The sequence below is a fragment of the Mandrillus leucophaeus genome, unplaced genomic scaffold, assembly GCF_000951045.1.
Source record: "Mandrillus leucophaeus isolate KB7577 unplaced genomic scaffold, Mleu.le_1.0 Scaffold411, whole genome shotgun sequence".
Lineage (NCBI taxonomy): Eukaryota > Metazoa > Chordata > Mammalia > Primates > Cercopithecidae > Mandrillus > Mandrillus leucophaeus.
In genome coordinates, this window is record NW_012104377.1 from 400,506 (window position 1) to 426,503 (window position 25,998).

The 25,998-nt window shown below is 47.6% G+C and overlaps 1 protein-coding gene across 5 annotated transcripts in view; it reads right to left on the reverse strand.

Moving 5' to 3' along the window:
* The window catches only part of NRP2 (neuropilin 2), a 112,677-nt gene that overhangs the window by 41,878 nt on the left and 44,801 nt on the right, over window positions 1-25,998 (reverse strand). For all 5 annotated transcript variants that reach the window (XM_011992468.1, XM_011992467.1, XM_011992466.1 and 2 more), the window contains exons 7-12: window positions 25,254-25,409; window positions 12,665-12,809; window positions 9,756-10,105; window positions 7,417-7,561; window positions 3,466-3,582; window positions 332-472 (exon numbers count right to left, since the gene is read on the reverse strand). In XM_011992468.1, the coding sequence (XP_011847858.1) occupies window positions 332-472; window positions 3,466-3,582; window positions 7,417-7,561; window positions 9,756-10,105; window positions 12,665-12,809; window positions 25,254-25,409 (1,054 nt within the window). The remainder of the gene's footprint in view (window positions 1-331; window positions 473-3,465; window positions 3,583-7,416; window positions 7,562-9,755; window positions 10,106-12,664; window positions 12,810-25,253; window positions 25,410-25,998) is intronic.

Sequence of the window (25,998 nt, forward strand, 5' to 3'; positions counted from 1 at the left end):
TGCTGGCTACGGGAACAAGAGGACATTGACTCACCCCATCTCCTAGGGCCTCCCAATTGTCCCTTCTTTCTTTCTCCTCTTTCTTCTATCTTGGCTTCCCCCTCTCCCTCCCAGCTTCCAGGCTGTGCTGTAATCACAAGAGAGGCTGGGAACCACCAACCGGCTATTCTTTGAGGTGACGTCTTGAGCAAAGACTGTGGTGGTTTGTGGGCAAAGAACAGAGGATTGCTCTGCGGTGGGAAGTTACAAAGCTTGTAAGGGAATCTGGGGTTGAAGTATGTGGAACAGGCTAGCCTTAACTCTTTCATCTCTTCACTCACAGCTGGCTTACCTGGAAACGTCCGGTCGTTCGGGCTGGAGCTGCTGGCCCAGGTGGTCCGGAGCCACTTGGCATGGTCATACATCCAACCACAGGGCTCCTCGGGGAAATCAAAGTTGCAATTGAATCCCGAAGGGAGCTGCAAATCTTTGTCTAAAAGGGGAAAATAATAACCCAAAGGAAGGCAAATGAAATGGGTTCAGAGAACAGCCACAGTGGTACTATTTAAATGGCTGGCAAGGCCTGAGTGGAGAGCAGAGAAAGAAGTGGCTTCCTTTGCTTATTCATTTAACTCATCTTGGCGATCGCTGGCTTTCGGGTCAGGCTTTGGTCTCATCCTTCCCAGGCATGAAAGCCAAGTCTGCCAGTGGTTCCCATAGTAAGCAATTATAAATGAGGCCACCAAATGGCTTCAGGCTCTAATCAGCCTCTTCTGTCCACCTCGGACAGCAGACAAATGTGAAAATTGCTGTTCCCTAAATGCCAGAGAAGAATGTCTCCCCAGTGCCCTGGTGGAAGGCTGGCTCCCAAAAAAAGTATTATCTCATCTCCTGCCAACCTGGCTCTCAGAGGAGGTGGGGCGGCCCATTAGCATCCAGAGAGACTGAAATCCCTGGGAGGTTCTGCCCAGTGAGGAGAAAGTGACCTCAGAAACAAGGAAGGCTTGTTTGCTACACTTCACCTCTTTGTGATCCGTCTCTATTTCTGAAGACTGGGACAGTCCAGCATCTCCACGGGGAGGTATGCCCGGTGGGAAATTTGGCATGGTAAGAGCAAATCGAAGGGACCAGACCAGCCAGCGGCTCAGCTCAGTGCTGACCAGGAGGTAAAACAATTTCCCATCGTGCTGAATCCCTGGAGGCTGCGACCCCAGGGAGGTGGAGAAAGCTTTCCCTATGGGAATCCAGGAACTAAGGACACAATGGTGTCCTGTCTGCTTTGGTGGTTCACCTGCCTGAGCCTGAAGACAGAACCAAGAGAGTTTCTTCTGAGGTTCCACCCAGCTCCAAAACTCCAGTATGAGTTCATGCCAAATATGTGACTAAGTCGGGGTGGTGTGGAGGTGGGGAAAGAGGAAATGGGAACCCAAATGTGGTTATTTGCCAGCTGTGCCTGTGGAGACAGCGGAAAGATGCCGGCTAATGTTGGCAGCAGGGAGGAAGTGGGGTCTCTGCCCTTCTCACTTCCCTTCCCAGGGTTCTTAGAGAGGAATTTCCGTGGGGAGGGCTTAGAATGCAGGTTAGGAAGTCGAAAGGGAGCCACAGACTGGTAGAAACAAATTACCCACCCTAGGGGTGAGGAGGGCTCACCTCATGAGGGGCAGGGCACTGCTGGGGTCAGAGGGAGGAGGAAGATTGCCACCAGGCCCTGTAAATGCCTCCCCTTTCCAGGACAGCATATTTAACATTTGTCCACCCTTGGCCAAATTCAGGTTGAGTTTAGAAGAAACACATGGAATCTATTACAGAAGCATCAACCTGTGGCTTGGAAAAGTCAGCCCTTAGCCCTTACCATCCCCTTCTCCTGACAATTTCTGAATTTCTATTTTTCCCTTCAAAAAATATGAAGTAATTCAATATAGCATAAATCCTCTGTAATGTTTACATGTATACTGTATCTCAGGAACCAGATTCTACAAAAAAAACTTTTGCAAAAAGAAAAGGGAGGAACCATCAAAGAAACCTCAAATGAAACAAACCACTATAAACGGGAAAATCATATTAAAAATAAACTTCTGAAATTTTGTAGCAGAACCCTTAATTTTTCCTTTGATTGGTGTTTAGCTAGAACCCCCACTCCAGGTCCTCAACAAGCTAACTCTGCAAATCCAATATCGTATATTAACTCCCTGTGCATTTCACTTTTGGCTCTCAAACTATCTGAAACATGTCTTGGAAGATTCTCCAAGTCTCCTTCTTCTCTCCATAAAACAAAAACAAGTTCATTAAAATGTCAGAATTCTGTATTCAACTAACCCTGACCAGCAGTGTCCCCCACCCACACAATAACACAAAAGCACAATCCCCAAAGCATATGCATTAAATTATTGCCTTTTCAGTCACATAACTTCAGCATTTATTTTTGGCTTTCCTCCCATTCTTCTTTGTAGCCATTTTCTGGAGTCATCCACTCCATCAGTGCAGTTCCTCTGTCAAACGGCTGTGCTTGCAGGTTCCACAGATTTCGCCATCTACCTACCATCTTTATCTCTCCATCACTTCTCTAGTCTCTTTGCCAATCTTCTCTCATTTTGTTTAATGAAGAATTAATAATGATCAGTAATTTACTGTAAGTTGAGGCTGTCAAGCTTAACATTCTAGACAAAATGCCAGGTGTTCCAAAATTTGTGGTTTCTTAGAAATGTCCTCATACTTGGTGACCTTAGCAGTATGATTTAAAATGTGACTTACGTTTGTGTTCTGCCAATTATTGTTTTTATCGAACTTGGATAGGCTCTGAAGATAAACGAAAGGAATGTAGATTTCCCATGTGATGAGACCCACCCAGAAATGCGAAGCCCCTGAGTTTTGAGGGAACGGTTGAAGATGCCTTTTTACATTTCTGCCTTTGTCTCTGATCTGCACTCTAGTTATAGAGGATACGGTGCACTATCTTATAGAATCATCACTGTTATACTTTCTCAAATCAGTGGCGGTGAAAGACACAGGGAAACACAATTAAGTTACTGCTAACTGCTGGATTAACCCAACCATCGCGCTCCACGGACCAAATCACCCAGATGACTGCCGTATCTTCACTTGACTATAGCAGACACACACAGCTTAACAAGAAAAACTATCAGAGCTGTGAATTCTAAGGATGAGGATGGTTTTCCTTTAGCAGACAAGCAAGATAGTGAGGGCTCAACAAATGAGACTTCTCGAAAGAAGTCATCTTTGTCTCACCTGATGTCTAGTGGGTTCACACCAGTAGGGCTGTACTGGTTGTTACACTATTCAAATGCTTCTACATTGGTTGTAAATAGCCACTGCCCCAGACCCCTGAGTGTCTCCACCTCTCTTACCCCTTCCCTGAGATCCCCTGGATTTCTGACCCGGGAGACCCCTAGGTCCCTGCCCAGCCACAGGCCAGCTCCCACTCCGACTAGTCGGCACCCATGCCATCGGGATGCAATATGTGCTTACCATCCTCAAAGCTGCAGTTCTCCCCACACTCCGTGGCCTCCTCATCGGTGGGATAGGGAGTAGTTGTCTCTTCGCTCTTCACGGTGGGTCCCAGTGTCTCTACTGTGGGCTTGGAGTCTGTGTAAGGGCAAAGGAAGAGAAGAGAATGCTGTAGCAGCCTGTGTTGCAACCCAGCAGGAGGAAGATGCCAAACATCTTTAGAGAAGAAAAAGAAGATGCACACATGTGCCCAAAACTCTGAAGTCACATCTGTGTGCTGTCAATGAAGTCAGAGGCATCACCATAGTAGAATGAGAATCGTCCTGGGTTGCAAAACCAGCAGTGACAGGTAGGGACACAAACCCACATTCTTTACTCCACGGCAGAGGCCCTGACATTAGCACAAAAGGCCACATGAGGCAATAATGGAGGGGCGATAGGCGACAGTGACTCCAAGGAAGGACCAAAGCACACTCTGGCTCATGTCTGCACAAAACTGGATGGATGGGAATATGGATTTAAAGGGCCTCAGACTCTACATGGTGAAAGTGACTTGGGGCTATGCCTAAAGGCCAGGGTGTGGCAAATTCAAGTGTTTCCTGGATCCAAACACCTACTGTAAGTGAGGAAAGCAGACGTGGTGGTGGGGGCAGGGGAGGGTTGGAGAGAGAGGAGGTGGTGACAGCTGAGATCTTACATGCCTGGTTTGAAGGTGGCCTCCAAGACTGGCTCCCCCAGATTGGGGCCTGGAGGGGAGGCGGCCCAGTGTGGCCAGGCCAGGTCTTCCAAATATTTCCCCCTTTCCTTTCCCCAACAAGAAGGCAAAAATCCCTAAGTAAAATCTCCAGACGCTACATGTTGGCAACTTGTTAAAAATGTTATACTACACAGCACACAATGAACGCTGGGTAGGCCCAACCTGGCTGCAGGCAGTGGTTTTGACCTCCGCTCTAGGTGATTCATTCACCTATTCATTTGCTTATTTGCTCACGCCCGTCATTCATTCAGCAAGGATTGAGGGAGTGAATGGAGCTATGAGTCAGGCCCTGGGTGGGGTGAAAGGGGTTCTGGAAACTGGTGCTCAAGTCCACATGTTTTGGGGTGGCGTCTTCATCCCAGAGCTGTCCACCGACAGGATGCTGGTGCCTTGTCCCTCTCATTTCTATACATGTTCCTTTGCGCTATTGTATGTGATTAGGTGCCTTTGTCAGGCACCGTTCAGGATACCATTTAATAAAGCCAGGAGCTGGAGGAAATTGCTAAATACGCTGAATAGCTTTTTCACGGTCGACTTCCCACCTTTCTGCTATTAAATACTACGTACATAACCTTTCATACTTCCCTTTGCTGTGTCTGCCTTTTGCTCACAGTAAATAGCAAATAACCTCGAAGCGTCCTAATTTGTAAGTTCAAATTTGTCACTGTGTCATAGAAACTCGATTGTAAAGCAAACTATGGGGCAGTAAGGCAAAACATAATTATCTGAAACACAAACAAACCAACTAACAGGTGAAGCAGCCCTGTCATATTATTTAGCTGCAGCAGCTCAGCCCAGGCCATTATTTTTCCTGTTATCCTTTGGGATAGGGATGAAGAAGTGAACCAAGGATGAGCGGGAGAAACAGATGGAAATTTGAAAAGCAAACATAGCCACATGGCCTATGGAGAACAGTTTCTGGAAATGTTAGGTAGCAAAATGGGTCAGCTGATTGGTGTAGAGAATGTTAAACCCAGGGGCCAGTGAGGCACCAGAGGGCAGGGCGTGTAAATGAAAGTGGAGGAATGGCAGGCACGGAGGCCTCGGTGTTTATACTGTTTGTGCAGTGTTTGTACTGGGCGCTTCAAGGTAACTGCCCATCAAACAGCAACGCTCCCCCTGAAATTGAAACCAGATGTCAGAGACTTCAAAGGAAAGGAGGCTGGGCAAAGGGAATGCTCCTCAACTCTGATCTTCCAAGGAATGGCCAGGCAGGGCTTTGAAATAAGAAACCTGTCGCTGACCATCATTGGTGTAATTTGGGGCAGGTTGGGGTTGGGGAGCAATGAGGGAAAGAGGTCATTAGCAACTGTCCCCCTGACCAGACTGGGAGGGCGTGGCACCGAAAGGCAAGGGATGGGGGGAAGAATGAGGTGGACTTCATCCAGCTGAGTGACCTCTGGCAAGTGACTTCTACCCTCTGGGGCTGTTTCCTTGTCTACGAAAGAGGAATTGGCCAGGTCTGTGATATTTCCCAAACCACGCATCACTCTCATCATTGGGTTGTGGAATCCATTGAATAGGTCATGACCAGCATTTAAAACGTATCGACTATAATATTTTAGAGTGCACTTCCATGGTTAAGATGACCATTGCTTTGGGAACCTTCGGTTTCAGTTACATTTATTTATCACAAACGGTTTGCTGGGTGCCAGGCAGTAGTCTAAGTATTTCATATCCATTCATTCATTTAATCCTCACAATGACCCTACGGGGTGTAGATAGACTATTGTCATCTCCATTTTTCAGCCAAGATAAACAAGGCGCTAAGAGACTAACTTTTCTGAGGTTATGCAGCCAGCAAATGGCAGGGGCAGGACTTGAACTTGGCAATCTGTCTCCAGAGTCCAAGCACTTACGCATACACTGTACCCCGTATACACAAGTGTGTGTGAGTGCTTAGAAGTGGGTTGTGAAGGAAAATTATTTTAAATTGTGTATCATGGGCAGAAATGCGTGAAAGCCACTGGCTTACAGACTCCTGGATCCCCTACAGCGCTGAGCCCCTGATTCCAGCGCAGCCATAAGTGAAGCCAGCTTGTAGCGGGGGGAGGTTTTCTGCACCTGCGAGAGGACAGGTGACACGCATTTCGCAGGCTGCAGGGAACTTTGGCCTCCTCGCCAGGTAATGGGGAGTAAAGTGTCTTCCTATGAAGATGTATTCACTGGGGCTGCCTTCAATTCAAAAGCGAGGAGGCTAATTTGGGCCCAATTCCCAGCCCCTGTGCCTCAACGGGGCTCCTCTGCACTGCCGTAGCCAGCGTACAGGCAGCATTTTTCTCCCTGGGAGCCAAAAGCACTTCTCCGACATGCCCTTATTAATCCTTCATGCCATCCTGCCAGCTGAGCCGGTGACAGGTACGGCACCGACAGGAAAATGGGGATACCTGGGGCCCTGGTGGAGGACAGCAGGAGAGCTCAGGCTAGTGGCTGCTCCTGCTGGCATCAGGCTCAGGCCCCGAGCCCCAGTGGCTCCCATGAACTCCTTTTGGCAGGCAGTGAGTGAGCTCCGGGTAAGATCTGGTGCCAGCTCTGCTGAGGGAGGAGGGCCAGCGCCCCGAGGAAAGGAAGGTAGGGCCTGACTCAGAAGGGCAGGGCTCTCCCTCGGAAACCAGGAAGGCTGGGCACCCTCTGTGGGCCTCACCCTCATTTGGGAGAATGAGAGGTGTTCCCCGAGGTCTGGGCCACCTGGCAGGAATGAGCAGGACAATGAGAAGGAGTCCTGCCCCCATCAGCTCCCTGCAACAGGGTCCTTTCTGAGCAAATAAATGCCTTTTACAGATGTGGCCCCGAAATGAAAATGAAGTCTCTTAGCCACTGACATCTGGAGGCCAGATTCAGACATAAACCAATTACTTTATTATCATGAGGGGTTTTTTTCTTTCCTAAATCAACAGCCACAGCCCTCTGGCCTGAAGAGCCAGGGTCTAATTGAATTTGGGTGGGTGGTATGTGGTTATGATTTGTTTTTGAGAGACTTGGGTTGGAGAATTGAAATGATCCTTTAAAAAAGACAAAGTGCATCCCTTGAGAAACTGTCCCGAGTCCAGAGGCTGCGGTACCCGCGGTCTGAGGCAGGAGAACACGGCAGGGGTCTGCAGCGCTTCCAGCTCCAGGGATGGCTGCCCCCTCCACAGCCCTCCCAGGGCCTCGTGGGATGTCAGGGTCAGAGGACCATGTGGGTGAAATGCAAAGGGGAGGAAGTGTCGTCTTACCTGTCCAGTCACAGCCCAGCACCTCCAGCCGCATCCCAATCCCCGCCGGCGACCACCTCTCCGGGTATACCCGCACATACTGCGCCGGAACGGGGTCGAACCTTCGGATGTCAGGGGTGTCATAGTGCATGTTCCCTTCAAACAGCTGCAGGGAGAGAGGCCACTCAGCCCTACTGGTGTGGGACCCAGTCCCTATCACCTTGTTGCCTTTCCTTCCCCTTCTCCTCCCTGCCCCGCACATCCAGCCAGGAAGGCAGATTCCTAGTTGATCCCTGGCACTGGGACATTCCGATCCATGGGGCCTTCATTTTCAGACCAAGGATTTTATTCATTTGGAAGGTGGTTAGGGACCCAGAATTATGGAAAATAGGAAGTAAACAAAGGTGGCAATTTCCAGGTTGTGTCTTTTACCTGGTGACTGAAATGGAGTATCTGGGGAAGAATTTGGCTCCAAATGCATTTTCAGCTGACTTTGGCTAGAGAAGGGGGAAGGCAGTTTGGGTGATCTTTGACCGTTCGGAATTCCTGGTCTACTGGGAAAGGGATGCTTCTTTTTCTAATGCGTGAAAGCCTCGACTGAGGTAGCCCAAGCTGACTGATAATTCCTAGCTCACTGAGAACCTGGCGGGAAAATGACCCCCTAGGCCAATGACACTGTCTTCTGATCACACATCGACAGTCTTAGACTGTTTCCCAAACCTTTGTTTAAGGAAAGCACTCCTGTCAAAGGAAACCTCACACGGAGCCCCAGTACATAAAACTGATGATGCGGGGAGCAGGGGGCTGCTTAGGTGGAGCTGGGTGGAGGACCAGCCTGGAGTACCCTTGGAGACACTCATCCAGGGGAAGGACAGGAGTGGGTGGCCCAGGGCCTGCGGCTGATTAGCCCCCAAGAATTCTGCAGGACCGCTCCAGGTTTCAGGATGCCCTGGGTCCACAATTCTGAACCGGAAGCACTGTCTTGGATAGGGCTGTCTCCCACAATGGCAAAGATCAACTCCTTTCCCAAGAAAAACCAGGCTCAGCTCTCCCTGGGGAAGCCTGCGGCCCAACTTCTGTTCCATTGATGCAAAGTTCCAGTTACCAAGCCCTGAGCCTTTCTAAGCCTCTGGAGTTGAGAGCTGGGAGTTTACCTCAGCATCGCAAAACCTCTAACCCAGCTCTTGCCTCTGTATTCAGAATGGAAACATTTGCTTAGCAAAGGTGGCCCCAAGACATGTAACACTCCCTCCTTTTTTAGGGACCCGTTCTTTTGAGAAAAACAAATGGTAACTAGAGATAAGAATCAGAGAGCCTGGCCCGCCAGGAGACTGATCTGGGGAGGGACAGAGGTATGACGTCTCCTCCCCTTCTGGGGCTCCTCCTGTCTGTGTTGAAGGCTGACCTTCACTCTGGTGGCAGAAGGGTAGGCTGCACTGGCCTGAGCCTCTGGCTCGGAGTGAGGTTCTCTTGCTTCTCCCTTGCCTCAGTTTGAGAGGCAGGAAAGATCTAAGCAGTCAAAACTAGGAAAATACAAAGGAATGCAGTGACATTCAGAAAAACATCGTTATTTTTGGAAGTCAACCTCTAGTTTCTATAGCTTGGCCTCCAAACACCACATCCCCTTTAGATGTCTGGCCAATTTCAAGGAAACTTTATCTGAAAGAGTGTATAAAGAGTGTTGAACTTTTTAAAAAGTCAGTGTTCAGTAGTGGTTAAGCATTGACTTTGGAGTCAGACTTCCGGTTTCTGAATTGGCTCTACCACAGGTGAACTGTGTGACCCCGGGCATGATATCAAGCGTCAGTTTATCAACACTAAAATGGGAGTGACAAAAAGATCTACTTTGCATAGATGTTGTGAGGATTAAAAAAGAGTCATTGCCGGGCCTGATGGCTCATGCCTGTAATCCCAGCACTTTGGGAGGCCAAGGCAGGTGGATCACTTGAGGTCAGGAGTTCGAGACCAGCCTGACCAATACGATGAAACCCCATCTCTACTAAAAATACAAAAATTAGCTGGGTGTGGTGGCACACCTATAATCCCAGCTACTCAGGAGGCTGAGGCAGGAGAATCACGGGAACCCTGGAGTCAGAGGTTGCAGTGAGCCGAGAACATGCCACTGCACTCCAGTCTGGGTGACAAAGACTCCATCTCAAAAACAAACAAACAGAGTCAAAAATAAGGTATTTAGCACAGTGCCTGGCACAAAGTAATCTCTCAAATGATATGTGTTTTATTGGATCTCAGGAGTTGGATGACGACTGTTCAGATGGGGCATCACCACTCTCCACTCCCCGTACCCCACTTAGCCTCCCCTGTGGAGGGTGAGGTTACAGAGGCCTCCAAGAACAGCCTACCTTTGGTTGCTGGGTCCTGGGGTCCTGAATGTATTCCCAGTCCTTGCCATTTAGGCTGTAGGAGACTTTGAACTTGCGCACAAACGCCCTGGCTTCCACGGCAGTGATACTGTCTCCTCCGCGGGCTCCCTGGATGATGACGCCTTTCACTGTCTTGGGTGTTCCCAGATCTACCTGAAGCCACTCCTCACCCGGCTGGGCCTGAGGGATTCGAGGGAACCAGCCCGCGCGGCTGCTGACCAGGCGGGCTGCACTGGGGCTCCAGAGATATTCGTGGGTGGAAGAGGCGGAGATCTGGGAGTCTGCAATGAGGCCTGAGAGCATCCCCAGCATGTTGGAGCAGGGGGCATCTGCAGAGAGGGGAGGAAGATACAAGAGGTCATGGCTGACACCTGCTAACCAGGGACCACCCCCTATAAGGAGGGAGTTGCAAAAGAGCCCAATTGTCAAATACTAAGTCAGCACTGATTTCTTTGCGTGGTGTATGTGTATAGCACTGTGGTTAAGAGCCTGGACTTGGAGCTAGACTGCCTGTGTTCATGTTCACTCTGCTACTTTCTAGTCAGAGGGCCTTGGGCAAATTATTTAATTGCTCTTTGCCTCAGATTCCTTAGATCTAAAGGAGAGCTAATAGAGGTGCCTACCTCTTGGGGGCTGTTGCAAGAATTCTGTTAGTTACTAAGACCTCACAGGACAGTGCCTGGCATATTTAAGTATCCAATGGCCATTAACTATTTGTGCTTACAGCTCTAGCCAAGAACTCTCAGAATGTGCATCTGCACATCCCTGTTGATGACACTAGTCCCCACTGACCCTCTCAGGGACACCGAGCACAGGGGAACTGAGCTAAGCACTGAACTATTTCCTAGTGATTGTTTTGCCAAGCAGAAGGAAACCTTCCTGGCGTCAGTATCAGGTCTTTATTCCCCATATATGTTATCACTGCTCTTTACTCCCTTGGATCCTTCCTACATGCTGTTCCCATGACCCAAAATGCTTTTCCCTTCAGTCACCCCCAGGCTAACATTTTCTTATCCCCAAGCTCAAGTGTCATATCCACAGAAAGGCTGTCCCCCAATTTTCAATCCACACGAAATTGGGTTCCGTCAGAGCACCCTGTTCTTTTCCTTCATACGCACATTCTAGTTTATCCAGTACTTGCATTTGTTTATTATCTGTCTTGCTCACCAGCCTGAAAGTTCTACAATGTCAGAGACCCCATCTGTTTTGTTTCTGTCTCTATGTCCCATTCCCAGTGTGTGCCTGGCACATCAGATGTGTGGAGCAAATGATTGAGTGGAGAATGCATGAATAAATGATGTCAGGCAAGGCAGGGTCTATAGTCAGTGTGCATTTCATACTTGCAAACTGAACTATGATAAAAAAAAAGGATTCTCCAGGTTGTCCCCCTTCTTCAAAATCACTGGTTTTCTCCTTTCAATCTTCCAGAGAATGAGCTCTAACTAAATATTTGCTGATTAACCTGGAACAGCAACAGGAAAGGGACAGAAAATAGTCCCCTAGACAGGATTAGCATAAACTAATAATCCCATTAGAAGAAAACAGGGTCTTTGTGTAAATGTGATAAGAGCAGAGAATTTGAATTGAGAAAATGTGGGTTCAGATCCTGGCTCTGTCACCTCCTATTTGGGTGACTTTGGGCAAGCTATTTAACCTCTTTGAGTCTTGGTTTCCTCATCAGTCCCTGGCCCACCCTACCTCACAGGGTTGTTAGAAAGCACAGGCAAGATGATGAACAAGAAAGGCATGTGGAGATGCAGAGACTGTACAAACACAAGGTGTGTTAACTAGAAGCCTCAGACAGGGTCAGACCTTGGAGCACTCCCTATCAGAGCTGCAATGATTAGGGGAAAGACACGTGGATGGATGTACACTGAAGACACTTCTAGGTCAAAGAGGCAACTTGCCTGCCCTGGGCTGAGCCCACAAGATAAAGGGGATTGGTCTGTCCTTGCATTTCTGGGGCTAATCCAGCCATCATCATCTCCCATCTGCACCCCCTGCATTAGCCTCCTGTAATGTCCCAGCTCCCACTCTGGTCTTCTCCAGTCTACATACCTTGGGTTTCAGCCCACAAAAAAGCTGTGTCCATGCCCCTCACTTCCTCTTTTGGTCCCTCTTGCCACCGTGCCATTGAGAAAGCTGTGACCATTGCCTGGTGCACTTTCTGTCCCCTCTTCACCAGGTAATGTCTGTTATCTGCCTTCTAGCCTCACCTCAATCATCACCTCCTCAAAGAAGTCCTCCTTGAGCTCCTAGGCTGGGTCAAGTCCCCTACAATGTACTTCCAAGGACCATAAGCCTCTATTTCCAGACGTTGATCACAGTTTTGATTTTATACTTATGAGTTTATTAGTATGTCTGCCCAACTTGTCCATATGCCCACACAGAACAGAGTCTGTTATGCCCACCATTGTGTCCACAGCACCATGCACAGCTCTTGGCCCCTGATTGAGGCAACAGAGAGTGTTATTTGAAAGCAGGGGCTTTGGACTGAAACTGCCTAGATTCAAACCATGGTTCTACCACTTACTGGTGAGTGACCTAGCTCTTTAAGTCTTGGTTTCCTCATCTGTAAAGTGAGGAGAATAATATCTATAGAGTCCTTATGAGGATAATAAAATATGTTACATCTTAAGTGCTTAGAATGGCATCTGTACCTAGTTAGCATTCCATAAATGTTAGCTATTAATAGTAGAAATCATAGATGCTTAATAAATATATACTGAATGAATGAATGACAAGACAAACTCTGGTAGGACTTGAGTCCTTGAGCCAGTCTGTTTGGGAAGGTCATGTGGTACAGTCATGCTGTTTGCAGAGAGTTGAAAGGGAGCAGAGCCCAGGACTCAATCAGCACCCCAACCTCATTGGAGCCCCCACCTCACCTGTGACCCGGCAGCCGAAGAGCTCCAGCCGGAGGGCAATACCTGAGTGCCAGGTCTGAGGGCGGATCCTAACAAACCTTGTCAGCAGCGGAGCGTGGAGCTTGTTCAGAACCACCTCAGTTGCATCGTTGTTGGCTTGAAATACCTGTAGCATAAGATGCAAAACCATGTTATAAAACCGTTTGTAGTTCAGCCACTTGAGCAGTCGTTGAAGGAGATGGGAAGGTTCTGTTGAATTTTCTTTCCCTCAAGCTTAAAAATAATCAGTGGGTGTGTTGTTTTTGGGCTTTTTAAAGAAACACAATGTAAAAAAAAATTAATTTCTCACACTGTTCTACTTGAAAATTATCAATAGTCTTCCCAGAAAATTTTAGAGGGAAGGAAAATTTTGCCTCCAGGCCGAGAGCAGGTAGAAGGAGGAAAACACTCGAGAAGCTAAGGAAGAGGGAGAAAAGTAGAATATCTGTTTAAAATGAAGTAAAAATGTCATCTTTTAGGGCTACCACACCTCACTCACTAGCTTGAACTTGACACTCCCTCTTCCTCATGTTGCAGGCACCTAGGAATATTTGCAGAGCATCTTCTAATTGCAAAGTGCTTCATGGTTGTTTTTGTTAGTTACTTGATGCCATCCCACCCATAAGCGGGCGAGATGATGAGGGGCACCCTCTACCTACAATGGTCCTGTGTCAATCAACACTTTCTTGGTTCTCTCTGATCTTTGTGGTAGGGTCAGGGTTGCAGACAGTCCTTCAGAGTCCTGCTCCAGCTTCCTCTCACTGTAGTCCCGCCCTATAATGAAATCCATCCCTGTCCCCATCTGACCAATACATCTCTTATGGGAGGGAAGGCTTTTTGGAACAGCTTCTGATCCAACATGGTGGGAGCAAGTCCTGGCTTTCCAGATGGCCCAGATCAATAACTGCCATATGGACCTTATGCTTTTTTGTGCTCTCTGTTCAAAAAAAAAAGAAAGAAAAAAAAAGTAACTAGAGCAAAGTATATGTGAGTTTCCCTTAGTTTTCCTGAAAAAGGGTAGAGGGAAAAACCAACTAATCAACCACCACTTCTAAATCATACCTGTTATAGCTATAACAACCAACTATACTCTACTTATAGCCAACTCTGCAACCATCTGCGATTTCTCCTGTTTAGGAGAACTAGATGCTTCGGCTCCTGATATTCAGGTCATGCCAAGTGTTTGGGCGCACCAACAGGGTTGGGACAAGAGGACTGGGGAAACTGGTATATTTGAAGACTTTTCAGCCAGATGCAACACAATACCTTTGAGTATAAACAATTATGTCTATAATACCCCAGGAGGTAGGTATTCTTATCTCCACTTTATTGGATAAGGAAACTGAGGCTCAGAGATGCCTGTCTGGATCCACCATCCTTGCCAAGTTTTTATGTTTTAAGCTTATAGTCTCTTCTAACACATTTTCAGTGTTTGTGTTCATGGCTGGAGTCATGAGGCCCTTAAAGTCTCCAGGCATGGGCTGAATGGAGGTAGGGTCACTGTCCAGTGATGTGTTCCCAGTGTGAGTTTATAATCCCACCTTAGAATGGCTTTGAGTAATGGCAAAGAGCAGCACAGAAGTCTAGAGCCAATTGACAACACAGTCCCTTCTTCCCCATGAACTGTGAACTCTATCATTTAACAACCCTATTTCCTACTTGCTAACGTTAAAAGTTGGAGCCATTTAATAACATACCACTGAAGACATACCTTTTGCAAGTAACTGAAGGGAAGTGGCTTCCTGAAGACAAACAGGGAAGCAGATTTTCGCTGGTCCACCATATTCAGTTTAAACCACTGCTCTGATGCTTAGTCCACCAAATCTGGGGGTGCTCCCAGCTCACCCAGTCTGCTGCTCCCTCTCCTCCCCTGGGAAGCCCTCCCACCAGGTCCTAAAGTTGATAGCAGGGAGCACATCTGGGAAGAACTTGTTACTCACTCCTCTCTCCCAGGTTCGATTTTGCTGCTTCCTGAATAGTGATTGTGGGTGAGAAGGAGTGAGAAGACCAAGTCAGCAAGGGAAGAAGAAAAGCCAAGGCAATGGAAGGAAGGAGGGTTAGGGCCAGACACCCTGAGGAAGGCCCAAGGGGAGTGGTGCCTGAGCCTGCTTGCTTCGTACTGATAAAGGGCTCCACAGCTCTCAGGAAAGGGATGGGGAACTGGATCCAAGGAAAAAAGAGATTCATCAGTTCTCTGAGAATTCAGCATGAGGCAGAAGCTATCTGTTTGTTTTTGTTTTGTTTTGTTTTGTTTTGTTTTGGCAAGGAAGAAGCAAATGCAGCACTTTGCTTATTTCGGACGGGTGCTGTGAGCAGCAGCGGGGGGCCTCCACTGGCCTGCTCTCTGAAGATGGTGATGGGGACTGTGTGTGTGGTCGCCATCAGGAGACGCTAAGGAGTTCACATTGGGGGAAAAAAGCTTTATTTGCCACGTGAATGCATCATTGGAAAGTTGAGTGGATCTGAACTTTAACACTGCTGCTAATCCACAGCATACACACCACGCTGGTGCCGTTTAGAAACACAGCATGTCTTATGTGTTGCTAATATCCAATTTTATCTTATCTGACCCTGGCATTTCTCAGCCTTGGCAGGCAACACTAAGAGACCTTTTCTTTCCTCAGTGAGTAAATGATTGTGTATTTGGACTGTCTTTGGGGTGGCGGTGTGTGCATGAGTGTGGCTCACATGGGCATGGGGTGCACATGCTCGCATGTATGAGCTGAGGGAGGGGGTCGGTCTTCCCATGGATACATGTGGCCACAGGCTCTGGGTGAACCCCCTAATCTCTGCTTACAGTATCATCAGTCAGGAAGGGAGGCAAGCACACAGTTTGTATCCCCTAGGCCATCTACCTGACTGCTTCAACTGAACTGCACTCTGCCCTTTCATTTTGCCTACTCTTCTCCCACCCTTGAATCAAATGAAGGATCTTTTCAACTTAGCTTCAGATTACCCTTCACGTTTCCAAGCCTAGTTCCTGAACTGTTTTCTTGTCTGCTCTTGACTTTGTGTTCACATCTGCCCTCTGTTCTCTGGATGGTGAAGGAACAACATCTTATTAGATTTTTAACACACCTCTCACTCAGAGTGTGGTATAGTGGGAAACACAAGACAAAAAAACCTACTACTGAATCAGAAGCCAGGAGCCGCACTCTGCTGCTAATTAGCTCATAAGTGTGGGCAAATATCTCTACCTCCCTCGGGCCCCAATTTCCTCCTCTGTTAAATGAAGGGATTGTATGAGTTGATTTGTAAGGTTCTCTCTGGCCCCCTGCTTCTAAACCTTTCTTCACATGACTTTTTGTGGTTTGAACTGCTTTAACAGTGTCCACTTTGCAACAGGGCACTTTAGTTACCCGTTGTCCCTTACAGCCTAAGTGCTTTTGCAGACAATTGCTGTGGATGTTTTGTACACTTTGAATAGTGCCCGGAACACATGGGGAGTGCCCCACTCACAGGGCAAGTATACCCTGTTGATGTGTTGCTTCAATACCAGTTCAAATTATTAATAACAAAGAGTCATGAATAACAACACCTTAGTCCTTACATATTGTCTTTTGCCCAAAGATATCAAAGTGCAATTTATGAAAATCCATTTTTAATGAAATATTAAGCAGTTTCTATTTATCCTGACCCAATGGGTTTACAAGGTCTCTATTTTTCTCCCTGCATCTCCCCTATTTATAGCTAGTAAATGCTTTCATATATTATACATCTTTATGACTTTCTCAATGCTTCTGTGGTTTTAGAATCACCCTTCATATGTTTTCTGATCAAATTCACTGAGATGGATTCTTGGCTTCCAGTCTAGGCATTGCAAGGTAAGGGGTTGTGTGCATGGGAAATGACGCCAGGAAATTGGTTTTATTCCCTATTCCCTGATGACTCACTGAATCACTATAGGTAAATCAATAAACCATAGATACCTTGGTTTCTCCTTCAGGAAAATCAAGTCGATAACAGGCTTGCAGATAGACACTTACGTTTACTGGCCTTCCCTCCGAGACTTGCATAGCACCCAGGACAGATGTTAGCGTGTAAGCCAAGTCACAAGTCACAAGTGGGTCTTTGCACAGGTGGGATAGTTTCAAGTTCTAAAAGCCACAACTACTCCCAAGTCCCGCCTTCAGGCCAACAATTTTCAGACCACAACTTTGCAGTGAGGTATCTGAGAAAAATCAGTGGATTGCCTTGTATGTTATACTCAGATAGGCATATATCAAACAGAATGATTGAATGTTAACATCTGCTTTAGAAGCTGGATGTCACAGAGGACATACATTTTTTATTTTTTATTTTATTTATTTATTTTTGAGATGGAGTCTTGCTCTGTCACCCAGGCTGGAGTACAGTGGCATAATCTTGGCTCACTGCAACCTCTGCCTCCCAAGTTCAAACAATTCTCCTGCCTCAGCCTCCCTAGTAGCTGGGATTATAGGTATATGCCACCATGCCTGGCTAATTTTTATGTTTTCAGTAGAGACAGGGTTTCACCATGTTGGCCAGGCTGGTCTCGAACTCCTGACCTCAAGTGATACACCTGCCTTGGCTTCTCAAAGTGCTGGGATTACAGGTGTGAGCCACCATACCTGACCCATTTTTTATTCGTTTTAAAAGAAAGATCTTAGTATGGTTGTTTACTACCCAAAGGAAAATCACAAGTATGTTCAGGGTGACCCTAGTTTTCTGATGATAGTGTTGATTATATCATAATTATTAAAAATATATGTGTGTGCCTATTTAAAAAGAGCTAAGCTGAACATAAAGATTTCTTCAAGTGCATCTCTACGAACCAACTTTAAAAAGCAATTCAGGGCACAAAGTGGTCTGGATTATCCATTTGGTGCCTCTCTGAATTCTGAATATAATCCAGCACTTTCCAATTGATTTTTGAGACCTTTGGTTTCTTGTCAGTAGCACAGAGCCTGAAAACCATCAGCATTTCCTGGATTTTGTGATTTGCACCTCTAGGGGAGAGGGGACCTGCCAAATAAATCAGCTGCTATCCAGCATCCCAGTTTGGTTGTATCTACACTCCCAGGAAAAGAAAATCAGTGCATTTTGACCATTCCTGTGAGTCTGCAAGGCATGGACAATATAATTCAACGTCATATATATGTGTGTGTGTGTGTGTGTGTGTGTGTGTGTGTGTGTGTGTGTGTGTATAATCTAGTAAGAAGCATCCAGCCAGAACGCATCACTGATGGTTTCTGAGACCATCTGAGAACATTTTCTCTTCTTCCCACCCCATTTCTAGTCACAGTCACCTTTTCTTTGCTGACCCCTCCTTAAGTTGTCTTGGAAGAACACACAGTGACTGGCATAGCTGAGGACAGTGAGCTCTGCAGCCTTCTTACCTTCTAGGCCTCTAAGCAGAGGGATTTTCTGCCCAGCCTAAAGCCTTTTCCTATATACCATTCATCTTTGCTATCAATACCCATGTGGCCGGGACAGTGTAGATGCTACCTGTCATCACGCCTGCCTCTGGGGCCTGAGATGAAGATGCTGTCCAAGTCTTTGAGCTCCCTGGAGGAGAGACACAGCTGGCTGTTTCACCCTCCCCAAATGAGGTGGGCCCTTTGGTGGACAAACACAGTCTCTCCTTACGTGCACCACTCTCACGTGAGTAGGGCTTCAGTATTCAGCTTACACACTCCCATCTCTTCGTTACCTGTGCTGTGAACTACTGTTTACTTCTACTTTGCTGTAAATATCTGAAGTCAGCCAGCTCCAGGGACTGCAAAGAAAGCAGGGAAATGTTTCCAAGACAGCACAGTGCTGGAGCCCTGGGGTAGACATTGTGCATGAGATGTTCCTCTTCTTTTTTAAAATAAATATTTCTCTCCACTAATAAATGTTTCATTGCCTCCAAAGTTCTCCCTTTCAATGTACTTGGCACAGACACTCAAGAAGGAGGAAAACAAAGCAGGGAGAAAAGTGGCAGGAACGCAGGGCAGAGGCTGGGGGAAACCAGAAGCATGTTTTTAAAACTAGTCTCAGAAACAAATGTGCTGACTCATGCACTCACCCTGACTGCAGACCTGTGTGTCCTCCCTCTCCCACCCCCTTCCCTTGCATCTGCTCTAAAACCAGCCATTGGGTCTACACGTAAAACTAAATAGCTAATCAATGAATGCCATCCTGTTTAATTAATTTGTTGCACAAAACAGGCAAGTAGGGGGAGGGAACTGTTACACTGGGGTGGGGAGGAAATAATATGAAGGCAATGGGCTTTTTTTGTTGTTTGTGAATAATGGTCCTGATCTTTTTCCTTTAAAACTCCCCTCTAAAGACAATTTTAAAAGTTGTTTTAAAGCTTCTTTCATTCTAGTGGATGTGGGAACTTAGCCAGATATAGAGTCAGAGGCATGTGTGTGCACATGTACACACAACACACACATATATGTGTATATATATATATAAAGAGAGAGAGACATTAAGAGAAGGTGGGGATGCGGATAGGCAAAGAAGCTCTCTAACAACAAAATACGCATTTAGGACTCTGATGACCTCTGCTCTCATCCTCCTTCACTTTCGGGCTGTTTTTGTCATCAGGCAACTTTCCTACACGAAGGAGGAGACAGGCGCAGGGGCGGCTGTGTTCTGGGGGGCGGGGATGTGCGCATCCCCATCTGTGTGGGCCTGCGGGGCCCGCTAGATTTACTGCGGGATTATGTTACCCCCATCGAGACACTGAGCCCTGGAACACAGCATACTAACAGGATTAGGGTTTCAGGATTTGAGACAGGAACGCTTCGGGGAGGAGGAGGGGGAGGAGTGCAGCTCAGGGGTGGGGCAGGAGAAGAGCGGGCGGGAGAGGAGCACAGGATCAGAGCAATGAGCAGGCTTGGGGGGAATGGCCAATGTCCTCCTAGGAAGATGGAAAGAGAAACTTGGACATTCTAGGACATTATAGCTGGGTAGGGTGGGCCCTTCACCCCTGGAAACCTCCTAATACAGATGTTTGGGCTTTTTAAGGAGGCGCCTTTAACTCCCAGGTGGGCAGAGATTGAGGGAACAGGGAGTGAGGTTCCAGAGACCTCTGCCCCCTGCCTGCCTCTTCCGGTGGAGGCTCTGCAAACCAGAACAGGGACAAGGTGACATCAGAGAGTGGGACAATCTACCAGGTGAGGGCTTCACTCCAGTGCTTACCTACATTAGTTGGGGTTGGGGCAAGGAACATGATTCCTCAGCCCAAGCAAAATCACAGCACCCTTCCACATGCCCTCTATGTGCTCCTTGTCACTGGCTCTGTGCACAGCGGGGACCTGGGAGGTTAACGTCAAGGCTATCAGCGCCAGGGAGGCGCGCCTCAGCTATTGGAGACAGTTCAGCACCCACGGGAGCTGGGTGACGCTGGCCACGGAAGCCTGATAGAGAAAAGGTTCAAGCTTCTGTATAATGAAATTTTCCCCTGAGCTTCCTAAGTGGAGAGGCTAAAGGTCTGAGCTCATCCCATGGCAAATGGATAAGGGACAAACTTAATTACCTAGGGCACTGGATTCTTCTCCATTTTAATTGAGGGGGTCAGATACACTGAGGGACTTGAACTTGGAAGGGGCATCAGCCCCCTTCAGAGCACACACAACCATGGTTCGATGACGCCGTTCTAGCCACGACTTCTGAAGGCTGGTGCCCATTACAGTGTGAGGCATTGTCCTAATCTCATATACAACAAACAAAATTACCACCACAAAAGGAATAAGGGGAAGCCCAGCATCTGCCAGGAGGTTTTTTAAAAAAAGGTTTCTTCTGAAAACTTAAATGATCAAGTGGAGGCATAATTGCATCCCTAAGAGAACAATGAGGCTGATATGGATGACATTTATCTGAGGCAGCTCAGTGCAGGCCCCATCAGATGCAGGGAAAGGTCTGGATGACTTATCGTGGTCCATTCCAGGCCTATGATTTTAAAGAGGCCCATAAATATCCCATGGGGCCTTCTTACTTTTTAAATTGATAACTTGCTTCTGCTCAAGAAGAGCTTTGTGGGTCTCCTCCATTAATTATGTCCGCAGAGAGCGTTCCATCTGCAGATCTCAAGGTGCTTTGCCGATAGCAGCCGCAGCGCCACTCCATTTGGACTGGGTGGAAACCCTGAGGCCTGGAGCCACTAAGAGACGTTTCCAGGGTCATGCAGTGCCCTGTTTAAGAAGGTCTGAAAATAGACATCCTGTGCCTCTAGCTGTTAGCCAACTGATTTGGGGGTTTGGTTTTCTGACACCACTCTTTCTCTCCTCCCAAGTCTCTGATTTAAAAATGATTTGTTTTAATTTAGAAAATAAATACAAGACAGAGGATTTTTGAAGTGGGGTGTTTATTTGTTTTGAAGGGATGTAGCCAAATCAAATAAATGGCAACTCCTTTCAACTCCCCATCCTCATGATTCTGTCGTGGGGCCCAGCTCCACAGCAATGAGCCTAGTGGGTTAAGCCACGTCCAGGCTCATCCTGCACAGAGAACTTCACTGGAGAGGAGGCTTTCCGGGAAAATGTGTGCCTGTCAGTCCTTGGACTGAACATGTAGGAAGCCAAGTTCCCTCAAGATGAAGAGTAAGGCCTAGGCCAGACTGTGGAGAGCGCCAGCCTGGACATCCAAGTCTGGTGACCGGGCGCCGTCCATGAAGGCTCCAGTTTCCTAGTCCCTGCAGCAAGGTACTTAATCTCTAAGAGCTTCAATTCCACAGTTGTGAAACTCTGTGAAATTCTCTAGTGAATAAGCTGGTGCCTGAGGATTTTCTGAGTCCCTTGGAGGTCATCCTTACATGAATGTGATGAGCTCAGTGCATTCCTTCCACTCCTTGTGGGGTAATTCTGAAAATTCTTGGACCCAAGTCTTACCTCATCCCTATCTCCCCCCATCCATCCTTGATCTGGCCAATAGTGTGCATTTGGCACCCTACAGACTTTCTCTTTTAGCCCAAATTTCTTCCAAATACATCAGAATAGCCCAGAAACACTGTGACTAACCAGAGCTATGTCAACAAGGGAGATCCCCACATTTACCGAATGAGGGGGAACTGAAGATAAGGGCTTTTGCCTAGACAAATAAGGGCAATAGTCTCTCTCCCCTGTCTTGTCACCAGCTGTGGTTCTATTCCCCAGGCACAGCTGATCCCCCAGTGCAGACTCATGGAATCAGCATCTCAGGAGGGCAGGACCTTGACTATGACCTTGTGCCTCTGAGCTCTTCCTTTCACTCTCCATGTGCCTCTCTTGGTATGTATGTACATAATTGTGCCTATAATTATGTAAACATACATGAACCTTCTACTGTTGTATTAACAATGCCATGTCTGCGTCTGGGGTGTTACTAATATAGCTGGGGAAACCAAAAGCAGTAATTTCTGCTTGTGGTTTCTAAAGAAATGTATGCAAAGCAATTTGTATAATTTAAGGGAGCACGTGGGTTGGATATGGGTTCCATCAGGCAGATGAGCTCTCTGCCTTGTGGTTATGCCATAAATATACAGAAGGCGGGCCCGCCCTATATGAGAATCATAGGTTCCATATTTATGGCATGTGGAATTGGATAAAGATTTGGGATGTGCTGTGCATGTGGCCTGTGTAACCAGGCTGCATTTACCAGGAGGAGGTTTGCAATGCCCCAGCAACAGGGTGACTGACCACTTTCTCACAGGCGACCTCATGATGACCTGTTGGATGGGAGGAGACCAAGAAGAGGCTGCTCCCTGGCTAGGGGAGGCTGGAAAAGAGTTCCTTAGTCTCCCTCACCCCCTGGCAGCAAGAAGGAAGGCATTCTTTCAGAGGCCTAGGCCTTGCCTCAGCCCAGTCTGGGTCCACATTGTAAACAGTGTTTTGCAAAGACATAGCACAGCCCTCCCCCGCCACCTTGCATGCTCATTAACCTTGTTTTTCTCTGCCTTCCCCAATTCCCTGGTCTTTGGTATGCTGCATTGCTGTTGACAGTGACCAGGGAGTTGAAATCGAGTTCCCACATTTCTGTCCCAAATGTCACAATTCCGTCTTCCTTCCCTGCACACTGGGAAGGCATTTGCAAACCTTCCCTCTGCACTGCAGAGCACAGCAGAGCAGAGCCGGCGGCTGCCTTCCTCTCTGCTTTGCTTTTCTGCTAACTCCTGTTGTCTGAATGTCACTTTCAAGCCCATCACTTAGCACCCGTTAGCTGGGCACAGTGCTCACCATCCAGCGGCTACAAAGAGAAACTCAGTGGTGGTACTTGGCGTGGATGAAGCCTCTTCCTCCACTGCCCCCAAGTCCCCTCCCCAACCCCCACCTCCCCCATGGCATCAAATCAAACTGCAGCAGACTTGACAAATCTATTTGGCATGGTTCACTCAACTATTTCAACCCCAACAGCCCGGAGAGCTGCACTGACGCACCGTGAATGAGGGGGAATCTGCCCATTAAATACAGATATCTGAATGAAAGATCTGCTAATGAAGGGGCAGCTGAGACCATCCTTGCAGGGGAGACAAGGAAAGCCTCCTGGGTGACCACCATACCCGCAGTGGGGTGAAGGAGCTTGGAGAGTGGGGCAATGCCTACTTGGCAGGCTCTCCATTTTCCTGCCTCCTTCTAAGTACACAGAGGATGAATTTCTAATGCGGAAGAGAAAGGGCTTTTCCTCTGCCCCAACTCCGTTTATTTGGGCAGGACTAATTCAGTAAAACAAAAACAAAAACAAAAAAACTCTCAAGTTACCCCTTGGCTTCTGGGGAAAGAAATCTAGCCAAGTGGGGAAAGAGGAGGCAAAAGAGAACGTATCCACTATGAAAAAGTTGAGAAAAATAATTCTGAAAACCAGAAAGCTAAATTCAATTTCAGGAATATCTTTCCTGAAGAATGAATACCAGGGATAAAGCCAGGGAGGACAGCATTCTATGAAAATGTGCAGTGCTAAGGTATTTCCAAAAGCAGATTTCCTACAAATGATGTTTTAAATAGCATCCTGGTCCATCTGCATGCTTTTAAAACAGCTTATGCTACAGTATCCCTCCAGGCCCGCACTGCTTAGTCACTGCGCCTGGACAGGGAGACAGTCAGGTGAGCCCCACTCCTCTCCCCGGGGGTCACCCCTGCCTGGCTTCTGGCACTCGTCTGCTAGCTGAGCTTCGGAGATCTACCAGTTTATCATTGAAAAGGCTGGGGTGGAACCAGGTCTCAGCCCCCAAGCTTCTGGCACCCAGTGCCAATTCAGGCTGGCCATTCCCGATGGATGCTTGGCAAGTCTTCCTGCAACCAAGTCAGTGGGAAACCAGACCTGGCCGGGCACATCTTTCAATTACTAAGTACCTCACAATCTTTATCATGGAAATCGGGCAATTGTGTGCATGTGTGTGAGATACCTGGTAATATCCAGAAGCCATGGTTTTCAGATGAGTGGTACCCCATTACTATGGTGTTTTCAATTTTTAAAAAATCGACTCCTTTTCCCGTTTCCCAAGTGAGGCTGCCAACGTCATAGTTCAGAATTTTCTGGGTCTAAGGTTTCCAGCTGCACCAGACAGAGCAAGCTGCCTTGGGGCAGTGATAGGGGCTGAGGAGATTCCCTTTGGAAAAGATCTTTGGCCTCCCAAGGCTTGGCCACATGTGACCCATTTTGATAATTCACACCCTAACAGACCAGGGCCTGGTGGAACTGGAACGCTACAGGAGAGACCCGCTTCCTCCCTCCCTACCTCCCTTTTAGGGAAGGAGACGCAGCGCCTGGGAATGCCCCAGACATCACACTCTCCTTCCAGACCTCTGTGCCAGCTCCTGCTCTGCAGGGGGCACCATGCCCTGTGCTCCCATCACAGATACCGCAATCCCACCCACACAAGCCCCTGGCTGTTTGCAGTAAGCCTCTATGTGCTGAGTGTGCTGTGTATATACACATATAGCCCCCACGTCGCCCGTGCCAGCTGCAGACCCAGAATGTCATGTGTCTTTAGAAAGTGGAGTGCCAGACATTTATCCATATGTATACAACAAAAGCCCCACATCACCCACACAGACCACACCTCCGGGAGCCGCAGACGCGGGAGACGCCAGCAGAGAGAATTCAATGCCTCGCCACTAAGCATGATTGCCAGTTCAGAACCCGTCCCCGACAAACTGAATTTCTCTTCATTATTTATTGTCCTCTTTCTTCTGCGGGACGTTGTGATTCCCTCTCAGGATTTGTGCCCTTTCATTTCCAGAGCTCCGTAACTCCTGAACTGTAGTGTCATGTGGTTTTGTGATTGTTAACCCAGCATGTGGAAGGGACTCAGGCCATAAATGTTCAGTGAATCCTGTGTGGGGAGAAGCGGACTGGGGATGCATTTTCTCCTTCATTTGAAGTCAGAGAACACTCTGCAAGCTCGCTCTCTCTCTGCTGCGCAAGATGCAACAGCAACCGGGCTGTCAGAGAAACGGTTTTCTCCAATCGCTTTAGCCTAAGAGAGAAGATTTTCAAGGCCAGCACGACCCTTGCCTCCATCAATTATCTGAGCCTCACTACACAAGGCTCTCTCTCCTGTAGGAGGTCGCCTTAAAGCTCCCCTGATCCCATCCCTCCTGCCCTGGTCCAATGTGCCTTTAAGGTAGGATCATGGATTTACCTTGTGATTTTTGCCATGCCGGTACACCATCCAGTCCTCTCCATTAGTGCTGACTTCCAGCTTATAGGATTTGACATAGTAGCCATTCTGTGTTTCCCTGGAAATCGCTCCCTGTGTTGCGATGGCTGTGAGCATGGTTAAAAAGCGCAGGTCCACCTGGGGAAGAGAGGGCAGGAGTAAGAGACCACCATTCCCAACATAGGGCAGTGTCTTGTTGTTTTCCAAAGGATGCAATCATTAAACTTCTCCCAACCTGTATCTGTGATTCGCTGAGACGTACTTGTAATTAGTATCAGTTTGCAATTCTATTGGACAATTAAACTTGCATTATCTTACACTAAATCAGACACCTTGAAAAGCTAGGTTTTCTTTTTTCTCTCTTTTGCAAATATGAAGGGACAACACTCATTTTTTCTCAATCATTGAACATCTAGAACTATAATCCCTTCTTAGTAAATGAAGGCCTGCCTTGGACTGTGGAAGCAGATGCTGCTTTAAAGAAATAAGGCTGAATCTACTCCACTCTACTGTCCAATTCACTTACAATGCCCTAGTTCCAAAAGTCACACTCATAGAGGCATCCCCTCCCTACACCCTCTCCCTCCATTGTGTATTTAGTTGCTCAGGTCACTAAGGGGTCAAAGGGCATGTAGAGTCTGCCCAAGCAATTAGGCTTATGCACCAAGGCCTGACCTCTTGCTCTATGAGGAGGATGGCCAACATTTTAAGGTACTTCCCCTCCCAC